Here is a 23,650-nt window from a genome sequence, read left to right on the forward strand (position 1 = left end):
ACCAATTAGGAAAAGATGTGATTTTTTTTTTTTTATCTTTTCCCTTTTGATTGGAGTTAGAATTAAAATGTCATCTGTTTTCACATTATCATTAATAATGTTCACATGAATACAGAAAACTCGGGATGGACTAGGGTTTAACTGCTGCTGTTAATAAAAAACAAAACAACAACCTAGAAACATTTTTGTGTAGTTCCCATCAAATGTGATTGTTTTTAAAAAAAATTCAACCTTTCATTTAAAATTTGAAGACATTTCCATTAGACTATAACTATGAGAAAGTATATTCGATATTAGTATAAATTAAGTGTATTTGAAACCCCTAATATAACACATTCTTTCTTTTAGTGGGCACCATTAAATCCTATTTTAGATTGAAAATATTTTGCCTAGTATTGTTACAAGTACCACCCACAATTACTGTAACTCTTAGTTTAGAACAGAACAGTTGTTCAACTTTTTCAGCTCATTTACTCTATGCTTTGTTACTCTGGATACTCAATTTCATTCTGTGTAGAACTTTCACCTAGCAACAGAGAAAAGAAAAATATTTAGGTTGTGAAATCCTTAGGGTAGGGATTGTGTCTCACTATATTTGGACAGTGCCTTGCACATTATGGGTGCTACTATAATACAAATGATCAGATTTTTTTAGTAGGAAAACTGATTATAAAAGAACAAATTGTAAGGGGGAGGGCTCAAGAAAAAATTTAGTACCTGAAACTATTTTTTTACTCATTTTGATTGAAGTGTCCAGATCCTTTTTGAATTGACTTGCATTACTACTATTTCACATCTTTGGAAGGAAGGTATGTAGGCGATAATGCATGCACTTTGTGATGTACCGAAGGTTCTCCATCGCCATCTCATAGTTGCAGCAGTTGTCATTTCAGCAAATGATAAATGAAGAGATTCTTCTGAGACCTTCAGCAGCATTGCTTTCACTCTCATGGTAGCAGTGTGCTTCAGGTGCATGGTTTCAGTCCCTAAAGGTTTTTGGATTGAGACTTCTTTTTAAACAAGAAGTCAAGGCCAGGTCTGCTGTGTAGCAGTACGTGTACTTACCATCATGTCTCAAAAAGGTCCATAAATGTTATTGAATTTGGCTGTTGATATTTCAGCTAGTCTCTTTTAAAGGAATTTCTTCTGATTTTGCTGTTCTGTCCCTTTGTTTTTGGAATTACTTACCGTATTGAATAGATTATTTATATAGCGTAACTCAGTTTTTGGCTTTCATAGTGCAATTTTTTTTATCAGTCTTATTTGGCTGGAAAAAATCAGGGTAAATCAAACAATGTGAGAGAATCTAGCCAGCATGGTTAATAGAGTATAGTAATAAGATGTGGTCTGCCCTTGAATTAAGCTATATCAGGTGTGGTGAGGAACAGAATTATAGATCAGCAAAATTATTCCTTCAAGCCAAGGTACTGAGTTGAAAACTATGACTTTGTGTCTCTGAAATGTTAAAAACACAATTTTATCCACTATTATGAGAGAATTCCAAATCCAGGCATAATGTAGATTCTTAAGAAGTTGGGACTTCCCTCAACTACACCTTTTCTCTTACAGCGGTGTTCCTCCTATGAGAATAATTGGAATTGTACTGTACTTTTACATAGACTTAGTTTTTAATGTCTCACATACCTTACCTCTGCACTCTGTTTTCCATAGTGTGTGTGTTTTGAGGACTGTTTTGGAATATTAAAGATGGAGGTGTGGAAATTATATTTTTTTGCTTTTTTCTGTGACTGTCTTATTTGTTTAAAAGCTGGAGAGAGACAAATGAAATGTTTCTGTGCAGAAATGCTTTAATATAATGACTGGTATTAGTAGGGTGACCACACGTCCTAATATTAGGATCTTTGTCTTCCACAGGCAACTGTGCTCCCCCCTCTTTCCAAAAAGTCCCAATTTTTCATACTTGCTATCTGGTCACCCTAGGTATTAGTGGATCTTCCAAGTAAAATTCTTTTATACAGGAGAGCTATGCTGGTTATATGATTGATATTTCTTTGGCTGTTCTGAGAGGACTGTTCAGATAGTGATACACAAATGTTCACTACCATTTTTGGTCTCATTTAAGTTCATAGAGCTACTTATCACTACATTTGGTAATGTTTGCATGATTAATCCCAAGTATGATGCTTCTCAGGTTATGTACTTTGGCGCTGGACTGTGCTTCACTACTGACAAGGGTTAACTTTTGCTAGCTTTGGATCTTGGCATACTTTTATTTTTAGCAAGCATATTACACTTTACATACATGGAAGAATTCCATTGACTTAGTGTTGGACATGAAGGAGCCTTAGGCATGGGGAGGAGTTTTAAAAACCTAAATGTAAACTCAGGTTAAGAATCTTGCATGAGACATCAAAAGTAAGGAAATACAAAATTACTTTTTTCATTCCTTAGCTAGGTATTGCTGCTTTGTGCCTCTTGTATCTGTAGGCAAAAGTCAGCATGAGTCCTGTATAAATGTTTCCCATCGCTTTCGTTGGAGAATATGTATTTGCATTTATAGTAATCTAACTTAAAAATGTAATGTTTATGATAGTTAATCAAATTCTCCTAGAAGGAATGTGCTTTGGATATTAACTTACCATAGGGACGGATGGGAAAGTGATAGGATAGGTAGAGTGGAGGGCATCTCTGTTTCATGGATCCTGTTTTGGGGGGGAGAGGGAGGGTAAATTTGGCTTTATGAACTTAAGTGTATTCTGATTTTTTGTGAATTTAATTTTGCCGATGGGGGAGGAGATCTGTGTGTATGATAAAAATACATAGAATTTCTTTTAATGAGTTGCATTTACTAATTCCCATGCTGTGGCAAAATTGGTACAGTTCCTTTCCCCAAAGAGATGGGAGGGATTTTTATTGATGTTATGAAGCCTGAGTGAATACTTTTTTCATCAGAGCCTGGTAGTGGGTTTTTAAAAAAGGAAGAGAATACATAAAATCTTGTTTCTAGCCGTAAAAACTATATTCCATAGTGTAATTTAAACCAGGATAAGAGACACAACTAAATTTTATTTTTCCTCTAGATTTTCAGCTGAACTCTCATCTATCAACACTGGCAAATATTCACAAGATTTACCACACCCTCAATAGGCTGGTAATGACTTGCAATCTTCTCTTTATTTAATAGCTAGTTATTTACTTTTGAATGCATTTATTTGTGCTATGAAATATTTAGATTATTATACTTAAAAATTTGGGGGAATCCACATTAAGGTTTCACAGTTAACTGTCACTTTTTGTGCTTTGATTGCTTAAGGTTGCATGTGTATGCACAAGAGGTCAAAATTAAGATATGGCTGTGTCCAGTGGAGCCCTTGTCTCAGTATGTGTACATTATGGTATGCATGGAAGCATGTGTGAAAACTGCATGTTCCTTTTGCTTACAGTTTTTATCAGTGTCAGGCTCCTTACAGTAAATGTGGGAAAACATATACTGTAAACACATCAGTCAATTTAGAGCAATCCAAAGAATGAGGCATGGGCTGTTGATGATCCTTGCCTCCTTCACTGAACAGTCACAGTATTTTCCACAGCATAGTTAGCCATGCACACGCTTACAGTTTAGGGCAACTGCAGCTGTATTTCCCGCAGTGGTCCAGCAAGGCCACCCATTCTCAGGCTTTCAGTTACCCAGTTGTTTCTCCTGGATGGAGACACATGTCTTTCTCCCTTCTGACCAGAGTATTTTTAGGCTGCACAGATGCTTGTCTTAACTGTGCAGGTCCCATCACAGATAGGTTGCTTGAGAACACCTGCTTGCTTTTCTTTAGAGATGGTTAACACGTTCAATTGCTGCAATTGTAAGGTGCCACACAGCACTTTCTGTGCAAGCCTACTTTATTTGTAAGGTAAAAAGCATTACAGAGAAAACATTTAGAACAGTAAAAGAACCCAAATGGGTGCTAATAAGCTTGCCAGAATTAACCACAGCCCTAACATGGATTCTGACAGGAGCTGTTCTTTAATCTCCTCACCTAAGGAGATTTCTTGTGGTTACCAGTTTATTACAGCTTCAGCTCAGAACAAGCACCCAGTCTTATGTGACCTCAGTAGGCCAACTCCTTCCAAACCTATCTTGAGGATTGGGGTTTCTGTAAACCAAGGGCCCTGTCCATTTGCTGGATCAGGAAGAGGGCCATGAGCCAGTTTAAAACCAGGCTATTTATTTAAAAACCTTTTTTGGTCTGTTGGTTTCTGGAGAAAGTAGTTTGAACTAGTATATGTGAACTTTTCTGGGGAGGTGGCTTCTCTGGAAATGTTACAATCTTAGTGAATTTGCTGAATTATCCCCTGGTGTTCTCCTATTTACCTTCCTATGGAAATACACACAATTCCACAATAACACATACCTAATTGATTTTTAATGAAACAATGAACTCCAAAGATGTTAAAATGAATTCATTAAGGTTTAATTTAATTTAATAAGTTTATTTAGGGTATTGCAGGAAATTTAGAGCATTATATGTCCCTCCTACAGAAGTAGGTGTAATTAGGGTGCTGGCTGACACTCTAGGGGAACCTACTGACTGAATCAGGGGCAATGCATTCTTCCTGAAAGTGGGGGGGCCACGAAGTCCCACCGCCCCTGTGGCCCCGCCCTTGTCTCCCTATTTCCCCTGAGGCCCTGTCCCCTGACCAAGCTGGAAGCCGGAGCCTGGCTTGGGAGCCTCCACTTGCCCAGAGTGGGGAGGAGCCTGAGAGCAGCCCCTGGCCTGTGTCTTTGCCCCCCGGACTCCTCACCCAGGGCAGGTGGAAGGTCTGTGGCATCCCACAGCTGCCTGGGCTACCCGGGCTCCTCTTACCGGGCCAGGCTCCAGCTTCCTGCCTGGCCAGGGGCGGGGCCTCAGGGGCCGAAGAGCTGCAGCCGGGCCATGGTAAGAACCGCTCTGGCAGCTGTGGGGAGCTGCAGACCCTCAATCTGCCCTGGATGGGAGTCTGGGGGGAGGGGCACAGACTGAGGGCTGCTCTCGGCTTCCCCATCCCAGGTAGGGGGAGAGTCCCTGGCTCTCCACAGCTGCCTGGGCTGCTCTTATCTGGGCTAGGCTCTAGCTTCTGGCCTGGCTTGAGCGGAAGAGGAGGTGTAGGGGGCCAAGCCCATGACGAAAAGTGATGTGCCAGGTCCGTCTATTTTCAAAAGTGGGAAGGCCATGGCCCCTTGGCCCCCCGTACCCTGTTCTGGCGCCCCTGGACTGAATGCTTGGACAGATTTATTTCCTGGGTGGCGGTTTTGTTAGTACCTTTTATAATTTCACGATTAATTTGTTTAGGTAACAAACATTTTGCTAGCAAGCCAGCGTATTTTCTTTAAAAATTTGTACAGCGTTTTTGCATAATCGTTCTGCAAAATATATATATATTTTTTAAATCCTATGAGGCTGATCTTTTACATGCCCCTTCTTACTCTTGTTGTTCCACAACTTTTGGGTGTAAACTTGAGACCTAATTTTTCCCACTTACATCTCCCATGCACTTTCCTGGGAGTGTATATGGTGTCTCTTGGTTCCCCAAGTGGTCAGCTGCCTCAGTTCTGGATTGAGGTTCCCCAACCCCCTTGGGAATATTACAAGCAGACATTCTTTGGCTCAAAGGGACAAATATGTCAGGGCTGCCTCCTTGTGCAGTGGCTCTCACTTGATAGAGCTTTATATTATAAAGGCTACCATATCCCTTAACTGCATTGATGAAAATGTCTTACTTACAGAATCTGACAGAAGACGTTGGGCAAGACGATCACCAGACAGGTACTTGATAATTACTTAGTTGAAATATACTGTAGGAATTTAAGCATGCATTCTAAGAGAAAACTAACTAAAATGATTAGTTCTAATACACCTCTATCTCGATATAACGCTGTCCTCGGGAGCCAAAAAAATCTTACTGAGTTATAGGTGAAACCGCATTATATCGAACTTGCTTTGATCCACCGGAGCACTGCTTTACCGCGTTATATCCGAATTAGTGTTGTATTGGTCGCATTATATTGGGGTAGAGGTGTATGTTAAATGGCTAAAAGGGGGATATCTACTAGAAAATAATAAAAACAGTTTGTTTTCAAAAGCAGTGTTTTGAAAAACAGCTGTGCTTCTAATTTCTCCAACTATGAATAGTTCCTATAGGTCTCTATGACATCTGCCATTTTACTGCTACTTCCTAACAGGAATTCACTAGACCAGTGTTTCTCAAATGCGGCCACCAGGGGCTTTTCTTGCAGTCACGGCCTCCGGAGTGATGATTGCAGGGGTGCGGGGGGAAGCAGCAGTTCCTCCCTTGGGGCTGCTAGCAGGGTTTGAGCCTTGTCCCCTCTGGAGACACAAATACTGGAGGATCAAGCAGCCAGTAAGTTCCCCGCCTTCCTGGGGGTGGTGGAGTCCGGCTTCAGTCCTGGGATGACGGGCAGTAGGCTTCAGCTGCAGGGCTTCAGACTCCATCTCCAGGCTCTGGCATCTGTCTCAGGGCTCAAGGCTTCAGGCTCTGTCCACCTGCACAGCGGTGGGCTCTGGCCCCTGGCCATGTGGCACTTGGCTCTGGCCCCGGGCTTACCCCCCACCCCCATCGCCCCAGCTCCTGCTGCCTCCCCCGGCCCCCATTCATTCCCCCTATCACCCCTGGCCCCGCTACCTCCCTATCTACCTCACCATTCAGGGCTTAATTTGTATCCTGGTATGCCAGGGTTGAGTAAGTCTGCTGTGAAAAGTGATAAATGTATGCTTGTTCATATCACTTTTCACAGCAGACTAAGGCTATATCTCAGGGTTTGGCAACCTTTCAGAAGTGGTGTGCTGAGTCTTCATTTATTCACTCTAATTTAAGGTTTTGCGTGCCAGTAATACATTTTAACGTTTTTAGAAGGTCTCTTTCTATAAGTCTATAATATATAACTAAACTGTTGTGTGTAAAGTAAATAAGGATTTTAAAATGTTTAAGAAGCTTCATCTAAAATTAAATTAAAATGCAGAGCCCCCCCAGACCAGTGGCCAGGACCAGGGCAGTGTGAACGCCACTGAAACTCAACTTTTGTGCCGCAGGTTGCTTACCTCTGCTATAGTTACACTAGCATTTTTGTCGGTCGGTGTGTGAACAAAACATCCCTGACTAACAAAAGTTTCACAGACAGAAGCACTGGTGGGGACAGTGGCATGTTTGCGGGAGATGCTCTTTCCGCCAACATAGCTACCGCCGCTCATTAGGAGTGGTTTAGTTATGCCAGCGGGAGAGCATCTCCCACCGGTATAGAGCAGCTACACAGGAGACCTTACAGCGGCACAGCTGCAGCGGTACAACTGTGCCACTAAGGTCTGTAGTGTAGACATAGCCTTAGTAGCTAGCTGGGAGGCTGTGAAAAGTGATATTAACATATAAGTATCACTTTTCACAGCAGCAGATTTACTAGCCAGCCTGTCTTTAAAAAAAAAAAAAAAAAAAAAAAAAAAAAAAGACAACCGAAAAAGAAAAATCAACAAAAAAAGACAAGGGCGTGCAAAGCACCTTATTTGTATTTCTAGTCTGTTTAGGTCCAGTAAAGATAGAAACAACTGTACATTATTTTTATTATTGCAAAAAACCCTACATAAATAAATTACAATATTTTGGACATGTATATGTGCATATTTATTCATTTTTTCTAAAGTTAATTAAGTATTTTAGGAAAAATTGTCAGAGCGGCCACCAGCAAGAGTTGGTGGCCGCACTCTGAGGCCACCAAAAATTTTGTTGTGATAACCCCTGACCTAGACTCTATCTGTATATGACTCTCACTTCTGGGATATAGGTTCTGAGCACAAGACTAGCAGAATCTCCCTTTCTGTTAAGCTGTTTGGACTCTTGTGAGCTGTAGTGAGAATAGAGCACAACTCAGGCCCCCACTGGCCATTATGTGGCACCCCTTGCTGCACTTCAGACACTCCAGTAAACTTTTTCTTGACTGGGATTGAGGAAGGAATCTTGCTTTTACGGAGATGAACCTCTCTGTGTTGTTTGAGTTCTTCTCCATATTCCAGTGATATTTGTTGAGTACCACTTCTTGGTTCTAACTCTGCCTTCTAATTGGGTCCAGTAGAGTTCTTTGAATTCCCGAGCCCTTTGTTTTGAAGGCTTGGCACAGTTGTGATGTTGTTCTCTGTTAACTGGCACCAACGTTTTCTTACGTGGCTTGATGTCTTACAGTTTGGTGCCTGCATTAGTGCTTGTTTCTATTGAGCTGATGCGATCTTTGATATACAGTCCCTTTCTCTTTAATTTTAGGTATGGTATCTAAAGAGGATCACTTAGTGGCCTCACACCTTGATCATGTAATAGAACAGTGCCTTAAGACTGACCATGTTTGTCATGTTATCTGCTTCAGAAGTGTTAGTTCTGTTTGCAGATGTCATTTTGAGCACTGAAGAAAAGTGGGGAGTGCCTGTAAATTCTCAAGACCCCCCAGGAAGATTTTTGTAAGCCCAAGAAGTATGGTCAACATAGAGCAATTAAAAATGCAAACTCTTGAAGCTCAGGGTTGAGTTGGCCAGGACTGCTGAGTGCTAAGATTCAGAGCAGACCTGTCTTCCACCCTCCCTGGTAAGTCTAGTGGGATCACTTCACCACCGAAGTGCCTTGCACAATCAGCAGAGAAGGGCTTCACAAGATGTTGGCTCCTGAATGCACTCAGGGCTTGGCATTTGAAGTTGTTGATACCTGGCTGTGTCTCATCAGATGAAATGAAGCCTTTGTATGAAAGGTTGAGGCATGTGATGTTGAGGAATCAGAAGCTTCCCAATGTGCATATGAGAAAACCCATAACCTCATCTCCACATTGAGGTCTCAAGATTTCCTCCTGCATCCATATGATGGAAGTGGAAATGGGTAGGTTGATTCCGGGTATTGGAGTATGCTCTGTAATTTGGCCTGGTCACTCCTGGTCCTTTATGTGGCTGTCGAGAAGTCCACAGTACCTATTTTGAGGTAATTCTCTTGCTCTGCATCATCAAGGGTAGGAACTCTGCATGCATTTGGAACTTTTCTTCCTCCCAGGCTAGCGCTTGTATCTCGAGAGTCAGTACAGTAAACTCAAGCCTTAGTGCTGCTGCTGCTTTTGTGGTGGGGATTTGTGCACAGCCAGGGTTAGTCCTGCCAGTGTCACTTATGACACTCCAGGTTTCCTTGTCATCTACATAGTTCTAGCCATTTGAGTTGGGACAGGCTGAGTATTAAGGTGGTGAGAGCTGTTATTTGAACTCATGTTAGCTAAAGGAGTCTTCTGCTTCAAAATACACATCCATTATGAGGAACATGACAATAGAGAAATCCTACCTTTATCATTTCTCACAGAAACTCTCCAAGACAACTGATTTTGAGTTAAAATCAGGCTGGAAGTCTGCAAGGGTTACTTCTGTGCGGTAGATGGGCCAGTCATTTCTATCCAATAGATTTGCTATACTTTTGCATCCTTTTGTGGGTGTGTTGGTGGAAAAAGGTTTGCATATCTTTCCCAATCTTTCCCAGTGTGTATGGCCCCATGTTGTTAGATTCTTAGGGATTTTGGCACTTCTGAAACATCCTGTTTAAAGAGGCTTCTAAAAATCTAATGAAAGTTCTTTTTGAACTACTCTGTTCCTGGGAGCGTAAGTTTCCTAGATGGAATGTCACTTTCCTGGTGGCAATGACTGGCAGTTGAGAACGTTTCAGGGCGTAATGACTTGATTGACCTTATCCCAAATTTCATAATGCTATAATTGGTGCTGTGAACTCCTCTGACATTCCACTCTTTGGTGGTGTTTGAGGTGCTTTTTTACCTTAATGAGTTTCACCTATCAAAATTGGGCTGTTACTAAGTGGACCTTCTCCTTAGGATGCAGTGATTTAAAATCACTTGATTTTTTTTTTTTTCAACCATTGGTTGAGGTTTTGTAAAACTATTTGGAAATCTTTTGCTGTAGTAGTTTTAGATTAAAATTTGTAATGAACCAAATTATAAATACTTTTCTTAATACCACTGCAGATGGGATGTTTTATTTGAAATTTACAAATCTGATATAGACAAAAAACAAAATACTGAAAATTAATATTTGCAGGGTCAGGGCCTTAAGCAGGTACATAACTCTACTCACATGAATAGTCCCTTGACTTCAGAGAGACTACATTGTGCTTAAAATTAAGCATGTGCACAACAGTGTGCAGCCTCGGATTAAAATTGGATTTTTATTAAGAACTTTTCTCTTAGTGGCATAACATCGTTGTTGCTGCAAAACTAAATTACTTCAGTGTTAATTTTTTCATTGTTATTTAGAGGTTCAGAGGTATATTAATAAAGTTATTGTGAATTAATTTATACACAGGTCAAATTTTTCAAAAGTAGGAGCCTAAAGTCATATTCCTAAGGATGGAATTTGCAAAAGCACCTGAATGATTTGGGGTCCTAAGACCCATTGAATTCAAACTGCAAACCCTAACTAGGAGAGTATGGCCTGAGTGAAGCATTTTTGCTTTCATGATGTATACATTTGGAAGATAGTATTGATTGCAAAGATAGAATGGGCTTTTTGCTTATCAATTTCATATGAGTTTGTGGCAGTTTTCATAGTAAGGATATTAAGGTGCCGGACTTGTCTCTTTCAGCATAGATGAGTATTAATTGTGAAAGTACTTTAGTTAAATAAGTCTCTGTAAAATCTGAAATTAAACTAGCAATTAAGTTGAAGTACATAATCATTTTAGCAATTTAAGACTCCAAGATGCGAAGAAAGTAAACTAACAGTGAGTTTTTTAATTTAAGCTATGTGTTAAAATCAAGATTTTTATCCACTCTCTCTAAATGAATGTGAGTGTACATTTTGTATTATGGCTCTTCTAAAACTAGATGCACAAAGTTACATTTTGTATTATGGCTCTTCTAAAACTAAAATGCACAAAGTTTCCTTGATCAAAGGCAAAGCTACATCACTCCCCATATTAGCAATGGGTCTGTTGCAGGCACCTGTAAAACAACAATATTATTTTGTCTCCACACACTCTTATTGCATGAATTTGATCTCCTGAAGAGAATTTGCAGGGGTCTGAAATTTTTCTGGAGCATGGAATCCAATGTAGGGAAGTCCAAACTCTCTCCTTCCAAAATAAACAAAGATGTCTTTTGAATATTCCTATTTTCATTTGGCCTTTTGCATGTTTTTTCCTGCACTTGTGGTCTCATTTTACAGGCTTGTACACTGTATTTCATGTTTAGGTGGGTGTCTTAGTGTTCTCATCTAGTTTTTAAAAACATAAAACACCTTGCTTGTTATCAGCATTGGCATTAGTTTTGTTATTATTGCTCGCTGAAACTTTGCATTTATTTTATTTTTGAACATTCCTCAAGTTGCTTGGTCTCTATGAGTGTAAGGATTTGCACAGATGAAAGTAAAAATTATATATCTGTAATTCTGCTTTTCTGAAGACATCCTTTGCAGATTCTCATTTCTTGCCCACTTTCCCTTGGTTCAGAGGTTTACCACACTCATTTTTTAATCTCATACCTTGTTTTTCATTTTTCTCTGGGGTGTGTTTAGATGTGAGGCTGATCATCTTGAGTTGGCTTTTTTTTTTCTGGGAACTTTAATCTCCTGCACAGGTGAAGGAACTGAAGGGACTATTTGGCAAGCAACATTAGTAGTTGGCTGTTCTTGGGTGGTGATGGCACATGACAGACATTTGGGGTATCTTCCTTGCAAATGTTACCTTTAAGTGTCAAAAGCCATTAAGAACTGCCAGTCTTGAGCAGTTTTTAACTCTGAGGCAAGAGTTTCTGGGACAGCCTTCTAATGGTGCGGAGGGAAGAGGCAAACAAACTAACTAGTGTTAAAATGGAGCTGGATATGTTTATGAATAGAATCATATGATGGGGTTGCCTGTGATAGCAAGGAATTAGACTTGATGAACTAGGAGGTCTTTCTTTTCCTATGTTCAAGATGATATTTGCAGAGAAGCAGTTATATGTAAGTAAATTTTCTGTCAGTCTCAAGCAACTCCTATTGAAGACAATGGGAGTTGTGGGGGTGCATTTGTAAAATCTGTGCAGAAAATATTCATATTAAACCAATACTGAGCTAACAAACCTGTTAGAAATTGCCTTTAAAGAACTGACAATCTTTACATTCAGATGGGCACACAACATAACTATATCTTGTTTCTTTGTGAATTTTCATTACAAAGAAGTATTTAATAACAGCTGTGTAAATGTATCATTTTTAAAATAAATGATACTTCTGTACTGTGGTTTTAGTTTGTAGGCCATCATTCAGCAATTAAAAGTGCAACAAAAGATTTAATTAGAATGGAAACAGTAAAATCATAAATAACATACGCAGAAGACTTATACTTCTTGGAGCAATATTTGAAAATATATTCCTCTTTCAGGTGTCTGCCTGTCTTTCTTTTTAAAAAAATAGTCACTTTATAATTTCTGTGCCCTCTACTGTTCTTCCCTTTCACTCAGTAGCTATAAATCTGAATGTTGACAAATTCAAACTAGGAATAAAGTGCAAAATTTTAAATTAGGGTAATAAGCCATTGGAACAGTTTATCTGGGATATGATAATTCTGGGCTTGATGCAGGAATTCTTGAGTTAAATTCTTTGATCTCTTTTATTCAGGAGGTCTGACAAGTTGACCATAATGGTCAATTCCGGCCTTGAAACCTATGAATTATAAGAATACATAGTGTTCTCCCCTCCCTCAATTGTAGGACCAGTATTATCTCACTTCTCCTCCCCTAAGCATCCACATTCTGAAAAGTCACGAATTGAATTTTGCAATCCCTACCGTTGCTTTGGCAATTTACTAGGAACCCAAGGCCCCTGCCTGTGTTTCATATAAATGTATATATTTTATATCAAACCCAAATGCCTATAGTCATATTTGTATGTTTATTTTTATATATAGTAATTGTTGCCTGAGTGACCTAAAAATAAAAAATCCACAATTCATCAGCTTTGTCTTTAAACTAAAGTTAGAGGGGAAGGAGTGGCCATGGCTATATTTAGCAGTAGCATGTATTTTGGGCAGTCACATTAAAACTTAGGGGTACCCTAGAATCCATACTCCATTTACTAAGTTGTTTTTTACTGCTCTAGTGTGTGTGTGTGGTGGAATCTGTAAATCTGCGCCTCTTGTCCTTCTCTAAACAACTGATCAGTCCTGCTATCACCTTAAGACTTTCAGTTTGTGCGAGTGTTTATCTGGCTATTCCCTTGCTATCAAAATCTCTAAAAACTTCACTTAAAAGGCCATAAAAAAAATTACAGGCTCTATAATTTATAGGCATTTCAAGATTGTGTAAATGGAATTCAGCAGATATATTCATGTGAACTTATCACTAATAAGATGACATAGTTTCTTTAATCCATTTTGTATTATGCACACTGAAGTATATTTTGGAGCTTTTGACTCAGTTTAAAGGTATGTTCCTCTTCTCAAATAGCTGTCACTAGGGCTCTCATTATTTGCCTCACAACACCAGCAATGTACTGCTGCAATTGTCCCCAGCAATGTGCTGCTTGGAGTTCTTATTGCTTAACTAGCTCCTTAATGTATATTTTAAGTCTGAGACAGTAATTTTAATATTTTAGAGCTCTTTTAAAAAAAAAAAAAAAAAAAAAAAACTAGAGTAAAAGAATTTATTATTTTGGATGCCTTCCTGAGAACATATTTAATATTTGCAGTGCACCTTCACTTGTCCCTTTCTTTCAATATTATCTTCTATTTTTCTTGTCTTTTCTGTGGTTTGTTTTCTTGTTTTTTCCTAACCCATTATTTGTATATTTCCATAGATGAGATTTTTTTGTTTTTACCTCTTCCCACTTTGCACTCCTCTTCAGCATAGGCTTGACCAGTCAGTACTTTCCTGAATAAAAAAGATACATGAATGTTGAGGGTTTGAAGAAGACTTGAACATCATAGGTAGGTCAGTGTTAGGGAGAATTCCTGAAATGGAGAGAACTGCCTTCTTCTTCTCTAAAACAGTGTGGATGAGAGGGCAAGACCACAAATGGATAATAGGTAGGAGAGTACGATCAGCTAAACCAAAATTAGTTTGAACACCATACTCTGTACTTAATAGCACAAAAAATTATACATCTGAAGCTATCATGTGTAAAGAATGTATGTGCAAAATCTAATACAAACAATAGATCCTATGAAGTTATCTCAGTTGTGCATCTGAACTTCCTTCCTTATATTGCTTTCAGAGCACTTGGAAGAGATTTTCAATGGCACAGAAGGCAGTTAAGCACCAAACTCCATTGCCTTTTAATGAGAGTTGGGCACCTACCTTCAACCTGTGCCATTGTAATGTTTAAAAATGGAAAGTTTTATGGTTGGATTTTCTGAAGCCTCAAGCAGTGAAACATATTTAGAGGATTATATGGGGTTTTACTATATTAAGAATTATCTTGGATGCCATAGGAACTCCACAGAAGGTGAATTAAAGGCTAACTATGAAGACTACCCTGTTCTGTAGTTCCTTGCAATTACCTTAACTTGGCTTCTCTGCCTTTTCTTACCCTTAGCCTTCTCTCCATTTCCTTTTTAAGTTCTCTGCATACTATTCAGAGCTGTGCTGACTCTTCCAGCTAGTCTTTATCCTGTGTTTTATACACAGCTTCTTCAGGGTTCTGCGCTTTGGTCATTATTTCTAGTTAAGGAGGGTTGGACAAAACTCTGTTTCTGGGATCAGTCGTTGTTGCTCCTAAGAGAGTCAAAGCAAAGTGACAAAGGTGCTCCCTACCAATAGCTGTTAAGTATGCCCCTCTCTGTAGAGCACCTCCTGTTCTTGGCCAGAGAACAAGAAATTGGGTTAAGAAATCAAACAAGGGTGTCTATTAGAAGTATTGTGCTCTAATCACTGGGCCAGCCCTTTATTTTGACAAGTGATGGGCAAACCTCAAAAGTTCTGGTTTGGACAAGTAAGTAAAAGTTAGGATGCTTCCTGAGGCTCTAAAGCAGATTTTCTCAGGTTTCAGAGTAGCAGCCGTGTTAGTCTGTATCCACAAAAAGAACAGGAGTACTTGTGGCACCTTAGAGACTAACAAATTTATTAGAGCATAAGCTTTCGTAGACTACATGCATCCGAGGAAGTGGGCTGTAGTCCACGAAAGCTTATGCTCTAATAAATTTGTTAGTCTCTAAGGTGCCACAAGTACTCCTGTTCTTTTTTCAGGAGGTTTGTGGCCCTTATTTATACTAGACAGATTGAAAATAGTACAAGAGACTGGTCTTTGCTCCTGTAGTATTTTTCAGTGCTTCCCGTCTTCACAGAAACCAGGAAGTAGAGTGGCACATAAAAATGGGTGGCGTTTTATTTTGAAAGGAGATGGAGGAATTTTGTTTAACTTCAAAATTTCAGTTCTTTTATTCGAATCAATTCACCAGTCTCTACTTTTTTGAGAAAAATGCACATGGTTTCACTGTCCTGTAACTATTTTTATTCCTTGTTTTTAATATCCTCCATAGGAAGTCTCCGATCTTGCAGTTCATCAGACTGCTTTAGCAAAGTGATGCCTCCAAGGAAAAAGAGGAGACCTGCAGCCGGAGATGATTTATCTGCTAAGAAAAGTAGACATGATGGGTATGTCATCTTAATGTGAGCTAATAATCAATAATGTTATTTCATCATTAACAGTTGGGGTGATCATCCACTTATGAAATGGTAAAAATGGCACTAACTGTGGAAATCTATACTGGCACTAGAAAAAGTTTAGAGAAGGGCAACTAAAATGATTAGGGGTTTGGAACGGGTCCCATATGAGGAGAGATTAAAGAGGCTAGGATTTTTCAGCTTGGAAAAGAGGAGACTAAAGGGGGGGATATGATAGAGGTATATAAAATCATGAGTGATGTGGAGAAAGTAGATAAGGAAAAGTTATTTGCTTATTTCCATAATACAGGGGCCACCAAATGAAATTAATAGGCAGCAGGTTTAAAACAAATAAGAGGAAGTTCTTCTTCACGCAGCGCACAATCAACTTGTGAAACTCCTTGCCTGAGGAGGTTGTGAAGGCTAGGACTATAACAGGGTTTAAAAGAGAACTGGATAAATTCATGGAGGTTAAGTCCATTAATGGCTATTAACCAGGATGGGTAAGGAATGGTGTCCCTAGCCTCTGTTTGTCAGAGGGTGGAGATGGATGGCAGGAAAGAGATCACTTGATCATTACCTGTTAGGTTCACTCCCTCTGGGGCACCTGCATTGGCCAGTTGGAAGACAGGATACTGGGCTAGATGGACCTTTGGTCTGACCCGGTACGGCCGTTCTTATGTTCTATGCCTATGCCTGAATGAGGAAGGATGGCTTTGTGATTATGACACTAGATTGGGACTCAAGATCTGAGTTCAATTCCTGATTTTGCTATAGACTTCTTGTGTGACCTTGGGAAAGGTAGCTTAATTTCTGTGCTCCAGTTTCCCAACAGTAAAAATGGGTAGAATACTTCCTTTGTCTTGCTTGTTTAAACTAAGAACTTTTGAGTGTGTGTGTGCATAGTAGCTAGAGAATGGGGCTTGTGCTATGATGCTCTACTATATAATAAGTGGCTCAAAAAGCAAATGTACCCATAATAAATGTCCTCAAATGTAAAAATATTTTTTTCTAATTGCCAGCCTGGAATCTCAGCATAATATCTTATTCAGACTGGGTTCTTTCCATTTTGTTCACTGTCACTAGTAATAAAGGTTCTCCAAGCCAAATTAGGCCCTAATTATGTCTGGGCAATTCCATTGTGTTTAATGGGGTTGCACAAGTGTAACTGACTTGGAATTTATTAAAATAAATCTGTTGATGCTGATGAAGGGAATAGAATCCAGCTCCCCTTTTCTTTGCTTTGTTGGCTATGCAGTACTAACAAAAACAAAAAGCAATATATATGTCTTTTTTTTTTTAAAACAGTTTTTTACCAATTTTCAGAAATAATAAAATTTAAAAAGTAAAACAGGATGCACAAGGAATATTACAACATATCTATAAGAATGTGGCAAATGTACACATATAAATAGCAAATAGAATAATGAAGTGAGACCAGAAACAATATTTCTTTTTCACAAAACCTAATAGAAATTTTTATATTGAACATTTCCTCTGCCAAAACATTGAGACAGTACATGAGATCCAGAAAGCAGTGCTGTCTGGAAACAAAGGAAACTGACCTTAGTGCAAATAGTAAACAAATAGTAAAAAGCTAATTACATTTCTAACATTTTTCTGTTTTAATAATCTAAGGTAGTGCTAGTGTGTGTGTTATACAAGTAAAGAAGTTAAAAATATTCTGCAGGTGTAATTTTAAGGGTCTTCATTGTGTCTCTCCACATTTAGATGTGTAACAAATAGCTCTTTTCATCTTAAACTCTGCAAATGTATTTCAATCGGCTTTTAGCTTTGGGGTAGAATCAGACCTGTCATTCACTGGCAGCAGGGGAATGTCCCATTCTTGAAGTTCTTCTTCGAGTGCTTGCTCATATCCATTCCATTAGGTGTGTGCGCGCCTCGTGCACGATCGTCGGAAGATTTTCTACCCTAGCAACACCGGCGGGTCGGCTGTGGAGCCCCCTAGAGTGGCGCCTTCATGGCGCTGAATATATACCCCAGCCGACCCGGCGCCCCCTCAGTTCCTTCTTACCGCCCCTGACGGTCGTTGGAACTGTGGAGCGCTGCTTAGCTGTTCTCCACTCTCCCTAGCTTAGTTTGTTGTATCACAGTTATAGTTGTTCTAGTTGTTCTAAGTAGTTCAGGGGATTAAGGGGGTCGTCTCCCCCTTTCTCCCCCGGCCGCGGGGCCGGGCTCATGCCCAACGCTCCCGGCTTCAAGCAGTGCGCCTCCTGCGCTAAGCCTATGCCCACGAGCGACCCGCACGACTCCTGTCTGAAGTGCCTGGGAGAGTCCCATCAAACAGACAAGTGCAAGATCTGTAAGGCCTTCAGACCAAGGACCAAGAAGGAGCGGGACTTTCGGCTCCGGCAACTCCTGATGGAGGCGGCACTTAGTCCGGACGCTCCATCTACAAGTCAGGCCCCGGCACCTAGCACCTCGGTGCGCAGTGCCCCGGCGGCACCGGCTATGACGACCACGCGAGTGGCGTCAGACAAGCCTCCCCGGCACCGGACCTCGTCGGCACCGCAAGCAGTGCCTCGGCGCCGGTCATTATCCCCGGGGCATAAAAAAGCCCATAAGACGGGGACATCCGTGCCGAAGACGCCGGCTCCCCCAGTGCCGGGGGTAGAGCCGCGTCCGCCGGTGGAGCACCGGAAACAGGTGCCTCCAGCACCGTCGACTCCGGCGCCGAGGCCGTTGAGTCCGGTGCAGATAGCGTCTCCACCGAGACCGGCGGTGATACAGTGCCTCCCGTCGACTCCAGAGACCTTCGCGGCGGCGAGAGACTTAATAGCTCTCACGGAGCCGGCACCGCCTCAACCACCGGCACCGACTGCACCGTTGACTCGCCCGGTCCAGTCGAGGGGGAAACCTGCCTTGATGCGCCCTCCATCGCAAGGATAGATCATCTCCGGACCGGCACCGTGCGGCACCGCAGCCAATCGGAATCGTCTCGACGCTCTCGGCACCGCCGTGGCCATCGAGATCGGAGTCCCACTCCTCGGAGGACCTCTCGAGATCGGCATACCCCCCTCAGGGGCAAGCCGAGGAACAGGACTTGGGCCATTGGCAGGAGATGGCAGAGGACCATTCTCATGGCCCATCTCACTGGTCGTTTTGGACCCCGTGGGCGTACCATCAGGCGCAAGGGGCTCCAATTGCTTCGACCTCTCGCTCCGGTCACTCCATCAGAGGGGCCCCGGAGTCCACCATTTCGTGGCCTCCGCCAGGGGGCATGGAGGCTTCTGTGTCCGCACCACCTGACGCCCTGGACCCAGGCGCAGGTGATGCTCCAGCCCAGGAACAGAGAGACCAGGACCAGCCCTTGGATCCTGTTCCACCGGAGGCATCTTCCTCTTCTTCTCCGGATGAGGCAGTGGCGGGCACATCGTGCACAGGCCCACCTCCAATAGATCTTCGGGCTCACCAGGATCTTCTGCGCAGGATGGCCCGTAATATGGACCTGCAGGCGGAGGAGATAGTGGAGGTGCACGACCCGATCGTGAATATCCTTGGAGCGGATGCCCCATCGAGGGTAGCGTTACCCCTGATCCGCACGATACAAATCAATGCGGATACGATATGGCAAACTCCTGCCTCTATCCCACCCACAGCGAGAGGGGTGGAAAGGAAGTACTTTGTCCCATCTAAGGACTATGGGTACTTGTATACCCACCCCCAACCGTGTTCACTGGTGGTGGAATCAGTGAACGCACGAGAGCGCCACGGCCAGCAGGCTGCAGCGCCTAAATCAAGAGGCTAAGCGGCTCGATTTGTTTGGCCGTAAGGTATACTCAGCCGGAGGGCTACAACTTAGAGCGGCAAACCAACAGGCGCTACTGAGCCGCTACAATTTCAACTCCTGGAACTCTATGGGAAAGTTTAAGGAGTTGATTCCCCAAAAGTCCAGGGAAGAGTTTGGGGCCATGGTAGAGGAGGGCAAGAAGGTGGCTCGGACCTCCTTGCAGGCCTCCTTGGACATAGCAGACTCAGCTGCGAGGACCCTGGCTTCGGGTATCGCTATGCGCAGGATCTCCTGGCTTCAGGTTTCGGGTTTGCCTCCGGAGCTGCAGCAAACCCTACAGGATCTGCCCTTTGAGGGACATGGATTGTTCTCGGACAAGACGGACTCTCGCCTGCAGAGCCTCAAGGACTCGAGAACAATCATGCGCTCCCTGGGGATGCATGTTGTGGGCCCTCAGCGCAGACCATTTAGGCCGCAGCCTCAGCGCTTCTACCCCCCCACGCCTCGTCAGAGACAAGACTCGGCCCGGAGGCGAGGGCGAGGTGGTAGGAGAAGATGGGCTGGCCCTCAACCCGGTCAGAACCAGGGGCCACCAAGACCTAGACAGAACTTTTGAAGGTGCGGTCGAGGACGGCGCCCCAGTCATCCCCCAGGATCCAGCCCCCTCCTTTCAGGATCGTCTCTCCCACTTCCACCGCGCTTGGTCCCTTATAACTTCGGACTGTTGGGTCCTCCGCACGGTGGAGAGGGGATACGCTATCCAGTTTTCTTCTATCCCCCCCTCCCACCCCCCTTCCCCGTCCCTCTTCAGGGACCCTTCTCACGAGCAACTTCTTATACAGGAGGTTTCTACGCTCCTGGCCATGGGGGCCATAGAGGAGGTTCCGATAGAGTTAAGGGGCAGGGGATTTTATTCCCGTTACTTCCTGATCCCCAAGTCCAAAGGAGGTCTGCGGCCCATCTTGGACTTGCGCGGACTCAACAAATTCGTAGTAAAGTTGAAGTTCCGCATGGTCTCTCTGGGGGCCATTATCCCTTCCCTCGATCCTGGAGACTGGTTCGCCGCCCTCGACATGAAAGACGCATACTTTCACATCTCAATTTACCCACCTCACAGACGCTTCCTGCGATTCGTGGTAAACGCGGTGCACTACCAATTTGCAGTCCTTCCCTTCGGCCTATCCTCGGCCCCAAGAGTGTTCACGAAATGTATGGCTGTCGTGGCAACGTACCTTCGTCGGCAAGGGATACAGGTGTTCCCGTACCTAGACGACTGGCTGGTACGCGGTCGCACCAAGGAGCAAGTTCAAGCTCACGTCCACATAATAGTGCACACATTCAACGAGTTGGGCATCCTACTCAACAAGGACAAATCCACTCTAGAACCTACCCAGAGAATAGAATTCATAGGCGCAGTTCTAGACTCCAGACGTGCACAAGCCATCCTGCCAGACAACCGATTTGGCACCATCACGAGCCTCATTCAAGGGCTCCAGACGTTCCCAACTACCACGGTGAGGTCGTGCCTTACCCTGCTGGGTCACATGGCTTCCTGCACGTACGTAACCAGGCATGCCAGACTTCGGCTTCGCCCACTCCAGACCTGGGTGTCGTCAATATATCGACCACATCGGGACAGCCTGAACATGGTGGTCACGGTCCCGATCTCGGTCCTGACCTCCCTCACCTGGTGGCTAGATCACAATGTGGTCTGCGAGGGGATGCCATTTCACGCCCCACAACCCTCTCTGCACCTGGTCACAGACGCTTCATCTCTGGGTTGGGGCGCCCATCTCAACGAACACCATACCCAGGGCCTGTGGACTGCACCCCAGCTAGCCCTGCACATCAATGTTCGGGAACTGATGGCGGTGCGCCTGGCGTGCCAGGCATTTCTCAACCTCCTACGTGGCCGATGTGTGTTAGTTCTCATCGACAACACCACGGCCATGTTTTACATCAACAAGCAAGGAGGAGCACGTTCGTCAGTTCTATGCCAAGAGGCCATTCGCCTGTGGGACTTCTGCATCGCCCACTCAATCCATCTCACGGCGTCGTTCCTCCCTGGAGTCCAGAACACTCTAGCGGACCGACTCAGCAGGTCCTTCCAGACGCACGAGTGGTCTATCCGTCCGGACATCATACATTCCATCTTCCAAAAGTGGGGGTTTCCCCAGATAGACCTGTTTGCATCTCGAGACAACAGGAAGTGCCACGTGTTCTGCTCCCTACAAGGTCGAGCTCCGGGCTCCCTCTCGGATGCGTTTCTCCTTCCCTGGAAAGACCACCTGTTTTATGCCTTCCCTCCGTTTCCTCTGGTCCACAAGGTACTGCTCAAATTGCGCAGAGACCAGGCACAGGTAATTCTGGTCGCTCCAGCGTGGCCGAGACAACATTGGTACACCACACTGTTGGAACTCTCGGTTCAGACACCGATCCCGCTTCCGTTGTGTCCGGATCTCATCTCTCAGGACCACGGCCGGCTGCGTCACCCCGACCTGCAATCACTCCACCTCACGGCGTGGCTGCTCCATGGTTCACCCAGGCAGAGCAGCAATGCTCGCACTCTGTCCAACAGATTCTGCTGAGCAGTAGGAAGCCCTCAACACGCACCACGTACCTGGCCAAGTGGAAGCGGTTCTCCTGTTGGTGCGAACAACGAGCCATGTCCCCGTTGCAGGCACCCATTCCTCTCATTTTGGAATATCTCCTCTCCCTAAAACAGCAGGGGTTGGCGATATCTTCAATTAGAGTTCACCTGGCTGCTATATCGGCCTTTCACCCAGGGGAACTCGCGTCCTCGGTATTCTCTAACCCGATGGTCGTTAGATTCCTCAAGGGCTTAGACCGGATGTACCCACAACAACGTCAGCCCGTTCAGACGTGGGACCTCAACCTGGTTCTCTCCAAGCTCACAGGTCCTCCATTCGAGCCACTGGCCACCTGTTCACTTTTGTACCTATCCTGGAAGACAGCCTTCCTTGTAGCCATCACCTCAGCAAGGCGCGTTTCTGAACTCAGGGCGCTTACATCTGATCCCCCTTATACAGTTTTCCATAAGGATAAAGTGCAGCTTCGTCCACATCCTGCCTTTCTCCCTAAGGTGGTTTCTCCTTTTCATATCAACCAGGACATCTTTCTCCCGGTCTTTCATCCCAAACCACATGCCACTCGCCAGGATCAACGTTTGCATTCCCTGGACGTACGAAGGGCCCTGGCCTTCTATATTGACCGCACAAAGCACTTTAGAAAGACGACGCAACTCTTCGTTGCAGTGGCCGACCGAATGAAAGGCTCACCGGTCTCCTCACAACGCCTATCCTCCTGGATTACGTCTTGCATCCGGACTTGCTATGACCTGGCAGGTGTCTCAGCACCGCACCTCACCGCTCACTCCACGAGGGCCCAGGCTTCCTCGACGGCTTTCCTGGCACAAGTTCCGATCCAGGACATTTGTAGAGCAGCGGTTTGGTCATCAGTCCACACATTTACAGCTCACTATGCACTAGTGCAGCAGTCCAGAGACGATGCTGCTTTCGGATCAGCGGTTTTGCACACAGCAATGTCTCACTCCGACCCCACCACCTAAGTTGGGCTTGGGAGTCACCTAATGGAATGGATATGAGCAAGCACTCGAAGAAGAAAAGACGGTTACTCACCGTTGTAACTGTTGTTCTTCGAGATGTGTTGCTCATATCCATTCCAAACCCGCCCCCCGTCCCCACTGTCGGAGTAGCCGGCAAGAAGGAACTGAGGGGGCGCCGGGTCGGCTGGGGTATATATTCAGCGCCATGAAGGCGCCACTCTAGGGGGCTCCACAGCCGACCCGCCGGTGTTGCTAGGGTAGAAAATCTTCCGACGATCGTGCACGCGGCGCGCACACACCTAATGGAATGGATATGAGCAACACATCTCGAAGAACAACAGTTACAACGGTGAGTAACCGTCTTTTCCTTCCAGTTTTATCTGCACCCACAGCCACCAGTGGCTCAGCCAGACCTCCCTGCTTCCGAGCTTTTCTGAGGAAAATTTCATCTTTTAGTTCATATTTCTGACTATAAAAATGTGACTGACTAATTTGTCGATAATTCCCAGCTGTGTCCCAGGACTACGTCTGTCTTTTGAGGAGCGATTTCCATAGTCTGTGCTTTGCCTTCTGAGGTGTTTGTGGTAGGGTCTGTTGCCCCTGCAGGCTTCAGGGAGCAAGTTATGCTGAGAGGCAAAGGGAAGACCTGTCTTTCCTGCTTTTACACACTCTTTACCAAAGATCTCATTGGGGAGCTCAGTCTTCTCTG

The 23,650-nt window shown here is 43.8% G+C and overlaps 1 protein-coding gene across 4 annotated transcripts in view; it reads left to right on the top strand.

The window, feature by feature from the left end:
- DCUN1D4 (defective in cullin neddylation 1 domain containing 4) overlaps window positions 1-23,650 on the top strand; it is a 74,062-nt gene that overhangs the window by 13,483 nt on the left and 36,929 nt on the right. For 3 of the 4 annotated variants that reach the window (XM_054029832.1, XM_054029831.1, XM_054029834.1), the window contains 3 exons: window positions 3,042-3,112; window positions 5,720-5,759; window positions 15,481-15,595. In XM_054029832.1, the coding sequence (XP_053885807.1) occupies window positions 3,042-3,112; window positions 5,720-5,759; window positions 15,481-15,595 (226 nt within the window). The remainder of the gene's footprint in view (window positions 1-3,041; window positions 3,113-5,719; window positions 5,760-15,480; window positions 15,596-23,650) is intronic. The other variant, XM_054029833.1, reaches the window with a different exon arrangement.

This window comes from Malaclemys terrapin, chromosome 5, assembly GCF_027887155.1.
Source record: "Malaclemys terrapin pileata isolate rMalTer1 chromosome 5, rMalTer1.hap1, whole genome shotgun sequence".
NCBI classification, from domain to species: Eukaryota; Metazoa; Chordata; order Testudines; family Emydidae; genus Malaclemys; species Malaclemys terrapin.